Source organism: Erpetoichthys calabaricus, chromosome 8 (genome assembly GCF_900747795.2).
Source record: "Erpetoichthys calabaricus chromosome 8, fErpCal1.3, whole genome shotgun sequence".
Taxonomy (NCBI): Eukaryota; Metazoa; Chordata; class Cladistia; order Polypteriformes; family Polypteridae; genus Erpetoichthys; species Erpetoichthys calabaricus.
The window spans coordinates 124,030,809-124,047,894 of record NC_041401.2 but is presented as its reverse complement, the minus strand read 5'-3'; the positions used below and the strand labels follow the sequence as shown (position 1 = coordinate 124,047,894).

At 40.6% G+C, this 17,086-nt stretch overlaps 1 protein-coding gene across 1 annotated transcript in view; it reads left to right on the top strand.

Moving 5' to 3' along the window:
• The window catches only part of ubr4 (ubiquitin protein ligase E3 component n-recognin 4), a 188,233-nt gene that overhangs the window by 97,785 nt on the left and 73,362 nt on the right, over positions 1-17,086 (top strand). The window contains 12 exon segments of the mRNA XM_028807429.2: positions 9,489-9,698; positions 9,884-10,033; positions 10,487-10,523; positions 10,526-10,591; positions 10,594-10,652; positions 10,654-10,713; positions 14,075-14,153; positions 14,285-14,509; positions 14,983-15,151; positions 15,258-15,402; positions 15,595-15,680; positions 16,548-16,635. Of these exon segments, the coding sequence (XP_028663262.2) occupies positions 9,489-9,698; positions 9,884-10,033; positions 10,487-10,523; positions 10,526-10,591; positions 10,594-10,652; positions 10,654-10,713; positions 14,075-14,153; positions 14,285-14,509; positions 14,983-15,151; positions 15,258-15,402; positions 15,595-15,680; positions 16,548-16,635 (1,374 nt within the window).

The window sequence follows — 17,086 nt, the reverse complement described above, 5'->3', positions numbered from 1 at the left end:
TGCAATTTAAAATAGTTGTAACTTTGTAAGTATATGTGATAGAAAGAATTCGTTAAAAGGATTAGAAAGCTTGATGTATTTTTTTTTTGTCTTCAGAAGTTTTATTTTTGCAGTATCTGGGGAACTAAAAATCCACGAGTCTGTTGAACATGAAAGAGATTCTTCCAAAGTTAATGTGTGGTGTGCTTTGGGAAAAAATCGAGTCATTGGGCCATTCTTTTTTGAAGGGCATGTTGTTAATGGGAGGGCGGCACGGTGGTGCAGTGGGTTCGCTTCCCGGGTCCTCCCTGTGTGGAGTTTGCATGTTCTCCCCGTGTCTGCATGGGTTTCCTCCGGGCGCTCCGGTTTCCTCCCACAGTCCAAAGACATGCAGGTTAGGTGGATTGGCGATTCTAAATTGGCCCTAGTGTGTGCTTGGTGTGTGGGTGTGTTTGTGTGTGTCCTGCGGTGGGTTGGCACCCTGCCCGGGATTGGTTCCTGCCTTGTGCCCTGTGTTGGCTGGGATTGGCTCCAGCAGACCCCCGTGACTCTGTGTTAGGATATAGCGGGTTGGATAATGGATGGATGTTGTTAATGGTGATAGCTATTTAGAAATGCTGCAAAATTACTTTATTCCTCATCTTGAACAGTTAGGACTGATAGAGAATACAGTGTTTCAACAAGATGTTGTTCCTTGTCACTTCGCTTTGCATGTTAGACAGTTTCATGAGAAATTCCCTAACAGATGAATTGGAAGAGGTGGACCAATTTCTTGACCTCCACGTTCATCACATTAGACTCCATTGGATTTCTTTTTATGGGGACATGTGAAAACTAATGTTTATTCAACCAAACCTCGATCTTTAGAAGACTTGCAAACTAGGATAACTGATGTGATTGCTGGTATTACTGAAAATCAGCTTGAAAATGTTTTCTGAGAATTACAGAATCTTATTACCCTTTGTAATTAGTAAAGATGGTGGACATGTTGAAAATTAGAAAGAACAATAAAAAATGTAAGTGTGCTTTCTAATCCTTTTTACAGATTCTTTCTATTACATGTACTTTCAAAGTTGCAACTATTTTAAATTGCACACAGACTTTATGGACACCCTGTATAGTGCCATGCTAATTGTAGTTTCAATGGTCGTGTACAACTGGTTTGCAAGTTCGCTGTTTGGCATATTTTAAATCTATATATATATATATATATATATATATATATATATATATATATATATATATATATACTTCATTGAACTGTTAAATAAAAACTGGGATGTACTGAATGATTTGCAAACTCATCTAGAACATTATATTAATGGTGCAGCTCATCTGAAAAACATTAATCAAAATGTTATTTAAAAAAAGGTAAATGAATGGCATCAATTAATTATTTTTTCAATTCTTTGAGTCTAGTAGGTGGTCTGTACATCTTACTGGTCTGGTCGGTTCTGATGGTTGTCATACTTGGGGAGTGGCTGTTGCTGTGGAGGATCAGCTCCTTCCAATGGTGTCTGTTGTAACTCCTTTCAACTAGCGCCTTATGAGACTCAGATTAAGACTCTGGATGCTTTGCCTGTTGTCTCAGTGCATTCTCTGACTCCAGTGAATGATTTGTCAGACAGGGAGACATTTTTTTCGCAGCTGTGCTCGGTGGTTGATGAGTGCCTGTGAGGTGACTCTCCTCTGGTCAAGGGCAACTTCAGTCTGACTGACGGGGCTGACTGTGAGGATTGTGTCTGTGCCCATGGGTCTGGCAGCCGTGGTCAAAGTGGCTCCATGTTCCTTGACTTTGCAAAATATCAGGGCCTGCGGATCTCTGGATCCTGGTTCCGGCACTCTGAGCCGCATCGTTGGAATTGGTACTCCAGTACTGGTGGCGTGGTTAAGGAGATTGATCACATAGTTGTGGAAAGATGCTGCAGGGTCTACAGAAGTGCCCAGTTTGTGATTTCTGACCACATACTTGTTATTGCTACTCTGAAGATCCAGCTTAGATCCAGTAGGCAAGCACCTACTAGGAGAAGGAGGCTGGACCTAGCTAGACTCCACGATCAGACTTTTTCTAATGAGTCTGCGTGCAGTTTGTGTGAGGAACTTGCAGACTTAGGTAGGACTGCTGATCCTAATGTGATGTGGGAAACTGTCCATGGCAAGACCCTGAAGTTTGATCAGGGTTGTGTTGGTGTTGCTGGTGTTCCCAGAAGGAAGTTTTTCTTCTTGCAAGGCAACCTGAATATTATCAAGGGAAGTAACAGCACATGGCCTGATAGCAACTCCAGTCTGTACCGGGAACTGAGAAGGACAGCTGCGAGGGCTCTAAGGGCAAATGAGGCATTTGTATAAGGAATCTGTGAGCAAGTCACACACCATCTATAGTCTGGTGACCCACGACCTGCTTACATTTCAGAGGAACTGAAGTATTACACACATCCAAATCTGTTCCTCAGAGAGTCGTAGTCAGGGCAGGTGATGGAACGGTCCTTATGGATGTTTCTGCAGTTGTGACCTGCTGGGCTGGCTACTTTGAGCAGCTGTTTGAAGCTGTTATCCAGCGAGGCTGATTCTACAATTCACTGTGAACCACCCAATATCACTTGACATTGCATATCTGGTGAATCAGCTGAGGGTAGGGAAGGCTGTAAGGATCTGTGGAATCCGGGATGAACTTCACCAGGCTGGTGGTAAGGCTGTTCTCCTGACCACCTACCAGTGAACGGAGCAGTCTGGTTTTATGCCTACCATCGACCGCATCCAGGCGGTTCTCATTGAGCGCAAACTCAAATATCGGGGGTTTCTTTGCCGCCTTTGTTGGTTTGTCGTAAAGCCTTTGACTCAGTTGATCGAGCTGACCTGAGGGACATCCTGATACTCAGTGGAATCCCACTGAAGTTGTACCCTCTGTTCAATGCTTGCATGGACTGGGTGTTGGCTAGGGCCATGGGGTCAAGTGGCAGTAGGGCATTTGTTGGTAAAGAGAGATTCACTGATCTTTGCTGACAATGCAGTGATTTTTACAGAGTCAATGGAGGCTCTGATCGGGGCTCTCAAGAGACTGAGCGAGAAGTCAAGATCTCTGGGCTTGCGAGTATCCTGTATAAAAAAAAAAAAAAAAGATCCAGGCCTTTAAAGACCTCTTGGGCACCACCATCAGCAGTGTGTCTGCCTATGGAGTGAATGTTGACCTCATTGAGAGTTTTGCTTACCTCGGCAGCAACATTCATGTCTCTGGTGAGACATTTACTATGAAGTCAGTAAATGGATTTGGAGATCATGGGGGGGTCATGAGCTCCCTGGAAAGGGATGTGTGGCACTCCCGATATCTCTGAAGACTTAGACCTTCATCCTTTTACAGAGTCCTGGTGCTCCCTGTTTTGCTATATGATTGAAAGATATGGACGCTGTGCAGTGATAAAATCCTTGGGTACTGCTGGTATGACTTTGTGTTGAATAAGTGGTTGCTAATGGACTCCCGAATGAAGCACATTACTATGGAGAAAGGTTGCTGTTAAAAATAAGTTAATAATTTAAGTCAAATTTACATTTCACATGATTCAATTGCACTTCTGAAAATCACACTTCCGCAGGTTACACTTGCTTCTGAATATTTAGAGTACAATTTCAAGTGTGAATAAACTGTTTAAAATACGTCATTGAATGCACAAGGCATTTGCTTTTGAGGAAGAAACCATTTTTGTTACTACATATGTGCCACAACGGTAAAAAGATTATTTTTGACAGCGAACATACTTATATAATATATGATTTAGTGAACGCCTGTGGGCAACCAGCCCAGGCCTTGAAGCTAATTCATCATGGATCTCAGTTTACTTCACATGCAAGTGTTCAGGAGGTCTGAGGTACTAGGGTGTTGTCCTGTGTTAGCCATTATGAATGTTGAGAAAAGCCAAGCAAAATGACACCTTTTATTGGCTAACTAAAAAGATTACAATATGCAAGCTTTCGAGGCAACTCAGGCCCCTTCTTCAGGCAAGATGTAAGGAGGTCTGAGTAAAGCCCACAGAGATACGGGAAGAATGTGACTGTTTCACATGAGTCCGAAGTTATTCGCTTCCAGCCTGTTTCTTATTCACACAACTAGTGCAAAGTACCTATTTATTCAACGTTAAGAGCCAGTCAAAATGTTGTACAGCATTGACAAGTGTGAAATGTAAATTTGGCTTAAATTATCACAACTTTTTTTTGACAACGACCTTACTCCATACATTGCCTGCATTGTGAGGGAGCGTCAATTACGCCACTGCGGCCCTGTGGCATGATTCCCTGAGAGTGATCAGTCTCCCAGAATTCTCATTGATGAGGACCTAAGCAGCTAGACCAAGCTAAGGTGACGCCCATATATCACCTGGCTGCAGCAAATGGATGGTCATTTTTTGGAGGGTGGGACTGGATCTCGTGTCTACCTGGGAGGTTGCCAACCAAAATCCCGAGCTGTTTCGTAGTGTGGTGGATGTGGCAACATGCTGCACCACTGCATGCTCCCTGACCTGACCTGAGTTAAGGGACTGTTCATGCTGTCCTTGCACAAATCATCATATCCTTGTGTTGCACCTATTATAAAGGAAACTGTATTTCTCTGAGCTTAACTTGTAGCGGTTGCCACATGTGCTTTATTCCGTGGGCAGTTTGCTGCCTCTTTGGGTGCATTGCAGGGAAGAAGAATGCTGTAAATGCACCTTTAAGGGGGAGGTCATAACTCGGTCAGGGCGGTTGGTGGTGAGAACTTAAAAACCGGAAAAGAAGGGGAGAAAGGGAGACATCTTGTGGTGGAGCAAAGAGAAGAGACGAGGTAGCGCCAAGTAAAAATATCTGCTGGAACAAGTTCATTTTTTTTTTTGAAGACTCAGCAACACAAGGGAGACGTGTCTCTGAAGACGGACCTTTTTACTTTGATTTCGCTGGAATACTTGGACCGGTAGGATTGAACTTTGTTGTTATCGGCTCGACGGCCGGCGTATTCCAGTAGGGTTTCTCTTTGCCCTGCACAATAAGGACAGTAATCCCATTTTGTCAAACTGGTTTCTCTGATTTATGAACATTGCGCGTTTAAACCAGGAAGGGGGGTTTCGATTGTTATGTATTTGTTTTTTTTTTTTAATGTAAGATAATATATGTGTTATTCTTTTGCTTCTTCTTTATTTTGTAATACGGCTTGTTGTTAATGCTAAGCTGGGACTGGTGGTGGGGAAATCAAATAAAAGGACGAGCGTTGGTCATGTTGCCCGATAGATTTTATATATTGAACTGCTTTACACTAGCAGTTTTCTAATCGTGCTTATCCCGGGGTTTAGTTGTTCTCCCAGGGCAGCAGTACAAACTGAACCTTACACTAAGCATTTACACTGGCGGTAATGTACCTTATCTTTTCCCTGTTTTGAATAATAATTGTTAGTTGCATTTGCATATAATGCACCTATTGTAAAAGCTTGTTTCTGTCCAACTGAAAGAACTCCTGGGTGAAAGGGGGGTCTGTGTTCTGGTATAGTTTTTACTTTTGAATAGTACTCACTTTTACTATCCATCCATCCTCTTCCGCTTATCCGAGATCGGGTCGCGGGGGCAGCAGCTTGAGCAGAGATGCCCAGACTTCCCTCTCCCCGGCCACTTCTTCTAGCTCTTCCGGGAGAATCCCGAGGCGTTCCCAGGCCAGCCGGGAGACATAGTCCCTCCAGCGTGTCCTGGGTCTTCCCTGGGGCCTCCTCCCGGTTAGACATGCCCGGAACACCTCATCTGACTTCTCTCGATGCGGAGGAGCAGCGGCTCTACTCTGAGCCCCTCCCGGATGACTGAGCTTCTCACCCTATCTTTAAGGGGAAGCCCAGACACCCTGCGGAGGAAACTCATTTCAGCCGCTTGTATTCGCGATCTCGTTCTTTCGGTCACTACCCATACCTCATGACCATAGGCTCAGCTCCTTTTTCACCACAATCTCACGCTCCATTCTTCCCTCACTCGTGATCAAGACCCTGAGATATTTGAACTCCTCCACTTGGGGCAGGATTTCGTTCCCAACCCTGAGAGGGCACTCCACCCTTTTCCGGCTGAGGACCATGGTCTCGGATTTGGAGGTGCTGATTCCCATCCCAGCTGCGAACCGATCCAGAGAGAGCTGAAGATCACGGCCTGATGAAGCAAACAGGACAACATCATCTGCAAAAAGCAGTGACCCAAACCGGACCCCCTCAACGCCCTGGCTGCACCTAGAAATTCTGTCCATAAAAGTTATGAACAGAATCGGTGACAAAGGGCAGCCTTGGCGGAGTCCAACTCTCACTGGAAACGGGTTCGACTTACTGCCGGCAATGCGGACCAAGCTCTGACACCGGTTGTACAGGGACCGAACAGCCTTTATCAGGGGGTCCGGAACCCCATACTCTCGGAGTACCCCCTACAGGATTCCCCGAGGGACACGGTCGAATGCCTTTTCCAAGTCCACAAAACACATGTAGACTGGTTGGGCAAACTCCCATGCACCCTCCAGGACCCTGCTAAGGGTGTAGAGATGGTCCACTGTTCCACAACCAGGACGAAAACCAGGACTGTTCCTCCTGAATCTGAGGTTCGACTATCTGATGGACCCTCCTCTCTAGGACCCCCGAATAGGCTTTTCCAGGGAGGCTCAGGAGTGTGATCCCTCTGTAGTTGTAACACACCCTCCGGTCCCCCTTCTTAAAGAGGGGGACCACCACCCCGGTCTGCCAGTCCAGAGGCACTGTCCCTGATGTCCATGTGATGTTGCAGAGGCGTGTCAACCAAGACAGTCCTACAACATCCAGAGCCTTGAGGAACTCCGGGCGTATCTCACCCACCCCCGGGGCCCTGCCACCAAGGAGTTTTTTGACCACCTCGGTGACCTCAGTCCCAGAGATGAGGGAGCCCACCTCTTAGTCCCCAGGCTCTGCTTCCTCATTGGAAGGCATGTTAGTGGGATTGAGGAGGTCTTCGAAGTACTCCCCCCACCGACCCACAACGTCCAGAGTTGAGGTCAGCAGCGCACCATCCCCACCATATACAGTGTTGACACTGCACTGCTTCCCCCTCCTGAGACGCCGGACGGTAGACCAGAAACTCCTTGAAGCCGTCCGAAAGTCGTTCTTCATGGCCTCCCCAAACTCCTCCCACATCCGAATTTTTGCCTCAGCAACCACCGAAGCTGCATTATGCTTGGCCTGCCGGTACTTATTAGCTGCCTCCAGAGTCCCACAAGACAAAAGGGTCCTGTAGGACTCCTCCTTTAGCTTGACGGCATCCCTCACCACCGGTGTCCACCAACGGGTTCAGGGATTGCCGCCATGACAGGCACCGACCACCTTACGGCCCACAGCTCCGGTCAGCCGCCTCAACGATAGAGGCACGGAGCATGGCCCATTCGGACTCAATGTCCCCCACCTCCCTCGGGATGTGGTCGAAGTTCTACCGGAGGTGGGAGTTGAAGCTACTTCTGACAGGGGACTCTGCCAGACGTTCCCAGCAGACCCTCACAATACGTTTGGGTCTACCAGGCCTGACCGGCATCCTCCACCACCATCGAAGCCTACTCACCACCAGGTGGTGATCAGTTGACAGCTCCGCCTCTCTCTTCACCTGAGTGTCCAAGACATGTGGCCGCAATTCCGACGACATGAACACAAAGTCGATCATTGAACTGAGGCCTAAGGTGTCCTGGTGCCAAGTGCACATATGAACACCCCTATGCTTCAACATGGTGTTCATTTTGGACAATCTGTGACGAGCACAGAAGCCCAATAACAAAACACCACTCAGGTTCAGATCAGGGGGGGGCCATTCCTCCCAATCACGCCCTTGCAGGTCTCACTGTCATTGCCCACGAGAGCATTGAAGTCTCCCAGCAGAACGAGGGAGTCCCCAGAAGGTATGCCCTCTAGCATCCTCTCCAGGGACTCCAAAAAGGGTTGGTACTCCAGACTGCTGTTCGGCGCATACGCACAAACAACAGTTAGGACCCGTCCCCCCACCTGAAGGTGGAGGGAGGCTATCCTCTCGTTCTCCGGGGTAAACCCCAATGAACAGGCTCCAAGTCGGGGAGCCTAACTATTTTACTAACTATTTAATAAATAAAAATATAACTGACTCTTAGGTGAAGTAAATGAAAAGTGTAAATTGCTTCAACTTTCATGTCTGTTAACTTAGTTGCTGAACACACCTTAAAGTTGCGCCATGCATACATTGTTTAACTTGTTAACAATATGATTTCTTTCCACTTGTTTCTCTTTTTGTAATATTCATGTAAGAAATGTGCTTGAATGTAAACAGAACTGTTTTTTTTAAACTTGTAATTACATAGCTCAGCTGTCATTATAGTAGTAATCCTTTTCTTGGGTCCCAGTATTGTGCCAATTCTCAGATGAAAAGTTTTAAAAAAAAAACCTGTGTTAAATGAAAAGCGCTGTCTCTTCATCATTAAATCTCCATCATTGTATGAATACTATACTTATAATTATTCTAAGAGTTTAAATATGTTTATACCAATAACTATTTTATACCTGATTTTATTTTTTAATGAAAGTAATTTTTTTTAAGTAGATGCTCAAGGTAGTGATACAAGATTTAAAACAGTTGGGAAAAATTTGTATTTCATTACGTTTATTTTTTCATTGTCATTTCTTCACCTTTTTTTGTAAATGAGAATGCATTTCAAATATATATACTTAGTTTTGAACACATTTTTGGCTTTGTTTAGAGTCAATCTCTAGATTAGTTAAAACCTACCTGTGTGTTTTAGTGTTTGAATTTTATACATTTTCTTACGAGTTTATTTCTCATGATGTCACTGTCGGCTCTCTTTCACCAATACACAGCTTTGGACAGAGAGAGGAATTAAGTGACATGCTACTGCTTTCTTTATTAAATTGAAGAACATTTTAAAGAGAGAAGTCACCTGACCCACGTGTGCCTCATCATCTATGCAATAGTTTTACTTTTGTTCGTCACAGATAAATAAGTTTTATGAGTTACATTGTGATTTGCACTCTGGTTGTCTGTGATATGGGTTCCAGTCTTTATATTGATGTCTGTTTATTTTTGCACATGTTCTTTTATTTGAAAACATGGTGTGTATTTTTTAGCTCACTGTGAATGGTTACCTATTGCTTTGTTCTTTGTTACCATGGATACACAAGGTTTCATCCTTCCATACATTGTATTTATAGGCGTTCAGACTGGTTGTTCTAAGTTCCATTTGTCCAGTCTGTAATGCAGCTGCTTTCTGTGAAAACAGACACTATATGTGTTTCATGTCTGTTCCCACTTTTTCATACCCTTTAAGTTTCATACCCTTTAAGTTTTACTTTGTTGGCACTCCATACTTCCTGTTCCGTATTTGTTAAACTGTTCAAATTTTGATAAAAATTTCTTGTGATTTGTTGCTTGGCAAGCATATAAACAGAGAATTATTTTCAGGTTTTGTTTTGTGCTTTTGTCAAAAGTAGAATATTCTAAAAAGCTGCATACTCCTCTTTATGTAGTCTTCATCATTGATCTCTAATGCCACGGCCACAGCATTGCTGAGCTTGGGAGCCATTGATTACTGCCTTCAAGTATTGAAATCTCTGTTAGAATTTTGGAAGTCACAGCAAGGTGATGAGGAGCCTGTGACAACCAGCCAACTGTTAAAAACCCACACATCTTCATCGCCTCCAGATATGAGCCCTTTCTTTCTTCGACAGTATGTTAAGGTAAAGTCCCAGTGCTATTTCTTTTTTCCCCTCATGTCTGAAATGTATAAGTCCACATTTTCCTATTTAACAGTCTTGTCTACTGTTAACATCAGAAATACCTCAAATCAATTCACTGTAAGTGATATTTGCATATCTGTGTGTAGTTAACCATTTGTCTGTTTGCTTATTTTCTCACTATGCAGGGCCATGCTGCTGATGTATTTGAAGCTTATTCTCAACTTTTGACTGAGATGGTTCTGCGTCTTCCATACCAAATTAAGAAAATTGCTGATGCAAACCTACGGATTCCCCCACCTGTGTTTGACCATTCTTGGTTCTATTACTTATCAGAGGTACACATGAAGGTGACAAGCTATTTTATCAAAACTGAATTAGGGCTGATTTGGCATAATAGCCTACTTTTTCATGAATCTGGTGTGCTGAGCTCAATTCTGCCCACTGTCACCCTGGAGTTTTGCCTGTTTTGCCCGTTTGTGTGGGTTTCCTCTGAGTACTGCAGTCTTCCTCCACTTCCCCAAAGATGTACAGGTTAGGTTAATTGGCAATTACAAATGTGTGTGAGTTGGTGGACCCTATAATGGACTAACCACAACCCTTAGTTGGATTAAGTGTGTTAAAAAAATATATTTATGAATGAATTAACCTAGTGCTTCTCTGTCCCTTAAAATTACTGTTCTAGAGATTAAATGTGTTAATATTTGTGAACCAATATAGCTGATTGCTGTCAATACAAATAAGATTAGCATGAGGCCTATGTTTTTGTTTGCTTAAATTTTCTTTTACAGTATTTAATGATCCAGCAAACACCTTTTGTTCGTCGTCAGTACGCAAACTCCTGCTTTTCATCTGTGGCTCCAAAGAAAAGTACCGGCAACTGAGAGATCTACACACTCTGATTCACATGTTAGAGGCATTAAAAAACTACTTGAAGAACAGGCATCTTCCCTGCGTGGGTGGCATTGTCACAGCGTCATCAGGCTCAGCTTTACAGTATGATACCTTAATCAGTTTGGTATGTAAAAAAATCCAGTCTTTTTTTTTTTTTCTACAATGTTGTACTTTTCGCATCATATTGATATAGAAAACTATGGATATCCATCCATCCATTATCCAACCTGCTATATCCTAACACAGGTTCACGGATTAGTGAAAGCCCAGCATAACAGTTGGTACAGGGATCATGGAGTGCAAGAAACTAAGCTACCTGGTTTAAAGAAAAAAAGTGAAATGATTTCAGTATGATCTAGTCAAGTGCTGTGAATGATACGAATAGCCCCTTTATTAATTATAATGGCTCTTCCCATATTATTACGGCTTAATTAGTGAGTGCATCATTTATACAAACAAGACTTTTTAATGCAAGACAGGTTGCAGTGCATCTATGCCCAGTGGTGACTTTGTTGCGTGTACCCTCATGTCTTCATAAATAGTCTTTTCCTGTGAATCGGCTAGTCAAAGCTACAACACAGTTTATACTGTATGTAACTGACTGACATGTTCTTGTCATGGTTAGGATTCTAAGGTGACTCTATTCCCCTTTTTATTCTTTATTCTCACTACTCTGTCAGGATTGATTGCTACTGTAGATCAACACCTCCCCTTTTGTTTTACATTCTTTAACCACTTGCAACTCAACAGAGTAACTTAAATGTTGTTAAAAAAGTGACACATTTATATATTCTAGATAACGTACCCTAAATAGAAGAGTACAATTGGTGTAATACAACATGATAATATGCTACCAGGTGACTTGCTGTCCTATTAATTTCTTGGCTACCTCTGTCATACTTTCCTTAACTTTTTTATGTTAAAGGTAAATGGTTTTACCTCAATACATTCAGTATGTTTAGTAAGTTCAGTACAATTTGAATCTGTTTCCCACCCCCCGCCCTTACCAACTGCAAGGCAGGTCATAAACTGAACTCCTCTCTAATTAGAATGACAAGAAATAATTACAATTTCAATCTACAGTTGAGCTGTAGGGATTATATTAGAACCTTCCATTGACTATGCACTAATATATAGGCAAGCATTTTAACATAATCAGGAAACACTTCTATCAGTTTAACATAACCTAATTAACAAGTGACTGTTACAATTCTTTTGATATTGGTGGGCAAGATAATACTGGTAATGCCTAAATCATTAGCCTTGATTTACATGTACATCTCATAATACGTACCCAATGTGACGTTCACTCATGTTTCAAATGTCATTGCATCTCTCTATGGGTGTGTAGCATCTACTATCTGTATGCTCTTATATACTGTGGCTTGCTAGCTATTTTTGCTAAGTGACATTGGTCAAAATTGGACAACCTTGAATTTACCATTGGTCTTGCACTTACTCTTCTCTCAACCTGAAGTTATTTTAAGCTAATTATGAGATACAAGTTAAATAACAAGCTCGCTCGTCAAAGTCATTTTATGTGCATATACACACTGGTTAGTTAACCTGAGCTAAAACATACTTCTCCTTAACTTTTGTTTTACAGTTGTATATTTTCCTTAATTCTCTTTATTCAAATGTTTATTTGCACCCCAGAATTCAACACTGATAAAATATATCATTTATTACCTTCAGTTTGTTTAAAAGAAAAACGGATCTCCAACAGAAACCTTTTCTACAGTTATCTTAAATTTGGCCCCCAATAAATTCTAAAACTTTCTCATTAGCATTTCAAATACTTGTATTCATTCACCTGTGTCTGCTCTCCCAGCTGTCCCCAACAGTATGATGTAACCATTGAGCTAAATCTCCTTCTTATGAGGACCTCTTGTCCTATGTCTGCATTTACTTTCTCCAGACCTTTTTCTTAGACTTTTGGTTAATTGCACACAATCAAGTCATGCTAAGTTTTCCTTAGTTACTCTATTATACATAGGTATTTTTTTAAACTGGAAAATCCAGAATTTGAATCCCCTTTATAATGCACAAATGTCTTTTTCAAGCAGGAAACTAAGGTAAATACAGGTTAGTAAGTCATAAACTGGCCATCTCTGTCACAGATGGCCAGGGCAAGAAATTCTTATCTTTGACAACATTGCTAATACTTTAGGGGGGAGTAAATTACAGTGGCTTATTTTTAGAAAGCTGATTTTTTTATTAAGTGTGCAGTTCTAACAGAATGAGCACGTTTCACACCTGAACAAACATGAAAGATATACTCCAACAAGGCCAATTCACTACCTTTGTAAGAGCTAAAATAATTTTAAGAAATGGCTCGTAGAAGCACACTTTTTTTTTTTTTTTTTTTTAAAATGATTCTCCATAGTGGAAGCAGACATGGTCTGTTTGCATTTTCACTTTGTAGCTGGCACTGCGCTTTTGACAATATTTTCAGTGCGTCTTCCTTACTTGCCTTTTCATAGCAGTCACTGTGTTCTCATATTAAAAACCTGAATCATTCCTCCATTTTGGTTAAATATAATGGAAAACTAGCATTGCTTTTAATTGTGTATAAGCCATATAGTGTAGCTATAGTCTTGGTCACACAGTTTATTCATTTAAAAGCAACATCTTATCTAAAGAAAACAAATTAAATTTTAGGGGTATTGAATAAACTTAAAAAAAAAAAATTCTAATTTTTTTTTTTAAACCTCATTGCATTAGATATTACTAATTCACAGAAAAGTGAAACAAGAAAGCAAAAACATTAAAAAAGCTTTGTTTCAGAAAACAAACGCAGTTTTGTGCAGTCCTTTAACTTGGTTCTCATCTGCATATTTTAATTTCTTAGCATATTTTCATCTCCAACACACGCATTGAAAAGGGTTAGTTGTTAGAATAGGCAAAAAATTGTCATCTTAATGAATCTGAACATGTTACGTTTGTTGAAAACGATCCCATGAGTCCATTTGTTGTAAAATGAATGCTGGTGGATACAATGTAGTATTTTTGTAATACTTGATTAGAGAAAAATTTGAATGCCAATAGACCCCTGAACCTCTTGTACATTCCTTTATGTAAGCTTGCATACAGAACTGCAAATGCATTATTTTTCACAGGTTAAATTTCCATACCTCAAATCTCTCAAAGTCCTGAAAAGGTTTTAGAAATGTAGTATTAATGTAGCAGACTCGCAATTACCAGCACTCTGTCTATTTGAACTTAAATAGATATAGTTGGTCACATTGGCTTTGACACAAGCCAAGTATGCCTGTGATACACTTTTCATTTCTTGCTGAGTTTATGCCCTGACTGATAGAAGTTATTGTTAACAAATGGGAGATCAAGTCACCATTAAGTACCTAATAAAGTGACAACCCAAAGTAAGCTGTCTACTAAACATAAGTACAGTTAAAAATGGTACAAAGTGAGAAGCTTGTTGATAGATTTTTTACAAATCCATTTTACTTAACCTTGTTTTCCAGATGGAACATTTGAAAGCATGTGCTGAAATTGCAACACAACGTACTGTAAATTGGCAGAAGTTCTGCATTAAGGATGACTGTAAGTCTTTTCCCACAGTATCCTGTTCCTTGTTTTAACTTTTCAGCCCTGTGGGCTGTTTATTTTTCTTTGAAAATGCAGGGGCAGAAACCCCCTTTAAAACCAAACTGTCCACCTTTTTCTGTTTGTAGCTGTACTGTACTTCTTGCTACAGATTAGCTTTCTGGTAGATGAGGGTGTCTCTCCAGTTCTTCTTCAGCTTCTCTCATGTGCACTGTGTGGCAGCAAAGTCCTGTCTACTGCTGCCTCATCGGGTTCTACAGTCTCCGGAGGCACGGCAACACAGTCTGGGTCTCAGGGCAAGTCATCCTCCAGCAAGAAAAGCAAAAAAGAAGATAAGGATAAAGAAAAAGAGGGTACTTTTTACCATTAATGCATGCAATTTTTAATAGAATTACCCTGGAACCGTGCTCATAATACAGTATTAAATGGTATTAATGGTACAAGCACAGCACTTGGTTTCAGATGCTCATCACCATATAATCCTTTACACAAAACTATCAAATTTAGAGTAACTGTGGTTTTTAGGCAAGGTAATGGAAGTTTATCACCATAGCTTGGGCTGTAATATGGGTACAGTATTTAGCCCGCTAATTGCTGGGTCATTCTAACATGTGAGAGCAATACTCCTTAAATTTCTAGTGAATATGAGAATTTTGAATATTCTGCGTTTAAAAGTGGGTTGAATGTTCATTACCAGGGGAACTGAATAAGTACAATTTGGGGGGGGGGGGGATTAAAGCTATAACTTATGTCTCCTTATACATGTTCACTTACACTTTTTTTTATTTATTTATTTTTTTAATTGGATATATGTTGCTTCTGTCAGCCGATGGTTCAGGAAGTCAGGAAGACCAGCTATGCACTGCATTAGTGAGTCAGCTAAACAAATTTGCAGATAAGGAGACCCTGATCCAATTTCTGCGTTGTTTTCTGCTGGAGTCTAATTCCTCTTCAGTGCGCTGGCAGGCCCATTGTTTGGCACTGCATATCTACAGGTGCCGTTTCTATAAAACTTTTACTTTAAGCTGTATTTTAAATATGCCATTTTTTTCTCACTTTCTTGATTACTGTTATTTTTACTAAGTTGCATTTGGCTTCCAGAAACTCCACCAAATCCCAACAAGAGCTCCTTTTGGATTTGATGTGGGCCATATGGCCAGAGCTTCCAGCATATGGCCGCAAGGCTGCCCAGTTTGTGGATCTCCTTGGATATTTCTCATTAAAAACTCCCCAGACTGAAAAGAAGGTTAGTTTTTTTATAATATGACAAGGAATTTGTGGAGGTTGACAGTGCTTGTTCTGAATAAAGATACATTGTGCTCATCTCAGGTTTTTAACAGTTGTTATCATGCAGATTGCTTCACCAGTATTTGAGGCACTGGGGAGGGGATATACTGTTCCTTGCTTTAGACTTTAATGTTATTCTCTTTTGTTACAGCTAAAAGAATATTCCCAAAAAGCAGTGGAGATTCTTCGTACACAAAATCACATTCTCACCAACCATCCAAATTCTAATATCTATAAGTAAGTTTTAATGTCAAAACAGAAGAAATACATTAATTTATTACTGTGCCAGGGTTTTGGTTCTGCATTCAAATTTGAAACAAAATGTTTTTTAGCCTGAACCTGAAAATGATATTCTTTGGTTCTAATTTTTTAAGTCAACAAAGATTTGCTCTTGTGTGCTAATATATTTGATTAAGTTTTTTATATTGGTTGTTGATCATGCATATTTCTTCTTTTGCATCTAAGTCAGCATTGATACTGAAAACTGCAAAATCAAGTACCATATTTTCATTTAATTTCTTACCCAAAACATCAATATGCTTTCATGAGACTCATTATAATAATGTTGATAGTAATACATTTTATTTATATGTACCTTTCCCATGCTCAAGGCACTATTATTATTGCCTAGTCATTGTGTATCAGGGCAGTCTACCTCATAAACTAAAAGTCACTGGCACATTGGTTAAGGCTTTAGACTTCAAACCCTGAGGTTAAGGGTTCACACTCTGATTCTGACAGTGAGCAAGTCGCTTTACCTGCCTGTGCTTCTATTGTAAAAACAGAAGAAATGTGACCATTTGCATCTCAGGTGTTGTTAGTCCCCTTGGATAAAGGCATCAACCAAATAAATATGAAGTCAGAAAATTGCCTGTGGAATTCTGTTTTAGTAGAAAATCTAAAAAAAAAAAAAAAAAAGTACCTAAAGTCTGGCTGTCCTTTGACATCAGGAACAGAAAAACAATTTCCACTTTTACTCCTGCTAGTTTACCTGTTTAAATCTAATAGATAATGATAAATTACCTTATTTCTTGAGTCTGAAGGTGTATGGAGTAAGTCAATAGTTGTAAATAGTATCTTTTAACGGTCATTTTTTCCTTTCAGTACTTTGTCAGGTCTGGTTGAATTTGACGGCTATTATTTGGAAAGTGACCCCTGCCTTGTCTGTAATAACCCTGAAGTACCCTTTTCAGTGAGTATAACTAGTTTTATAGGTCTCTGACTAGGGCGTTCAGGTCAGATTTTATTATTTAAATATAAGTCAAATGTGTTAAACTCTTGTGAAGAATGAAATATGGCAATAAAATATAGAAGAATATTTGTATAATCTCAAAACTGATTTCAGCTCCTGACAGATTTTACAGCATAGCTATATTCAGTATTTTCAGTTTCTTTTTGGGCATCACTTCGAAAATCAACTTTAATTAGTTACTAGTTTGTAGCATAATTAAATAAATGAACAGCCTTCTGATTGTTTCAAAGCTATATACAAAACATTCTGAAACAAATTTTTCTACCTTGTTGCTTTCTTCCTATGTCCATAATTGTGCTAAATAGACAGATGCACAGGACTCATTTTTAACTACCTGTCTTGTACCTTTTAAAGTATTTTCTGATCTTTGTCATTCTCTGTCGCTCTTGAT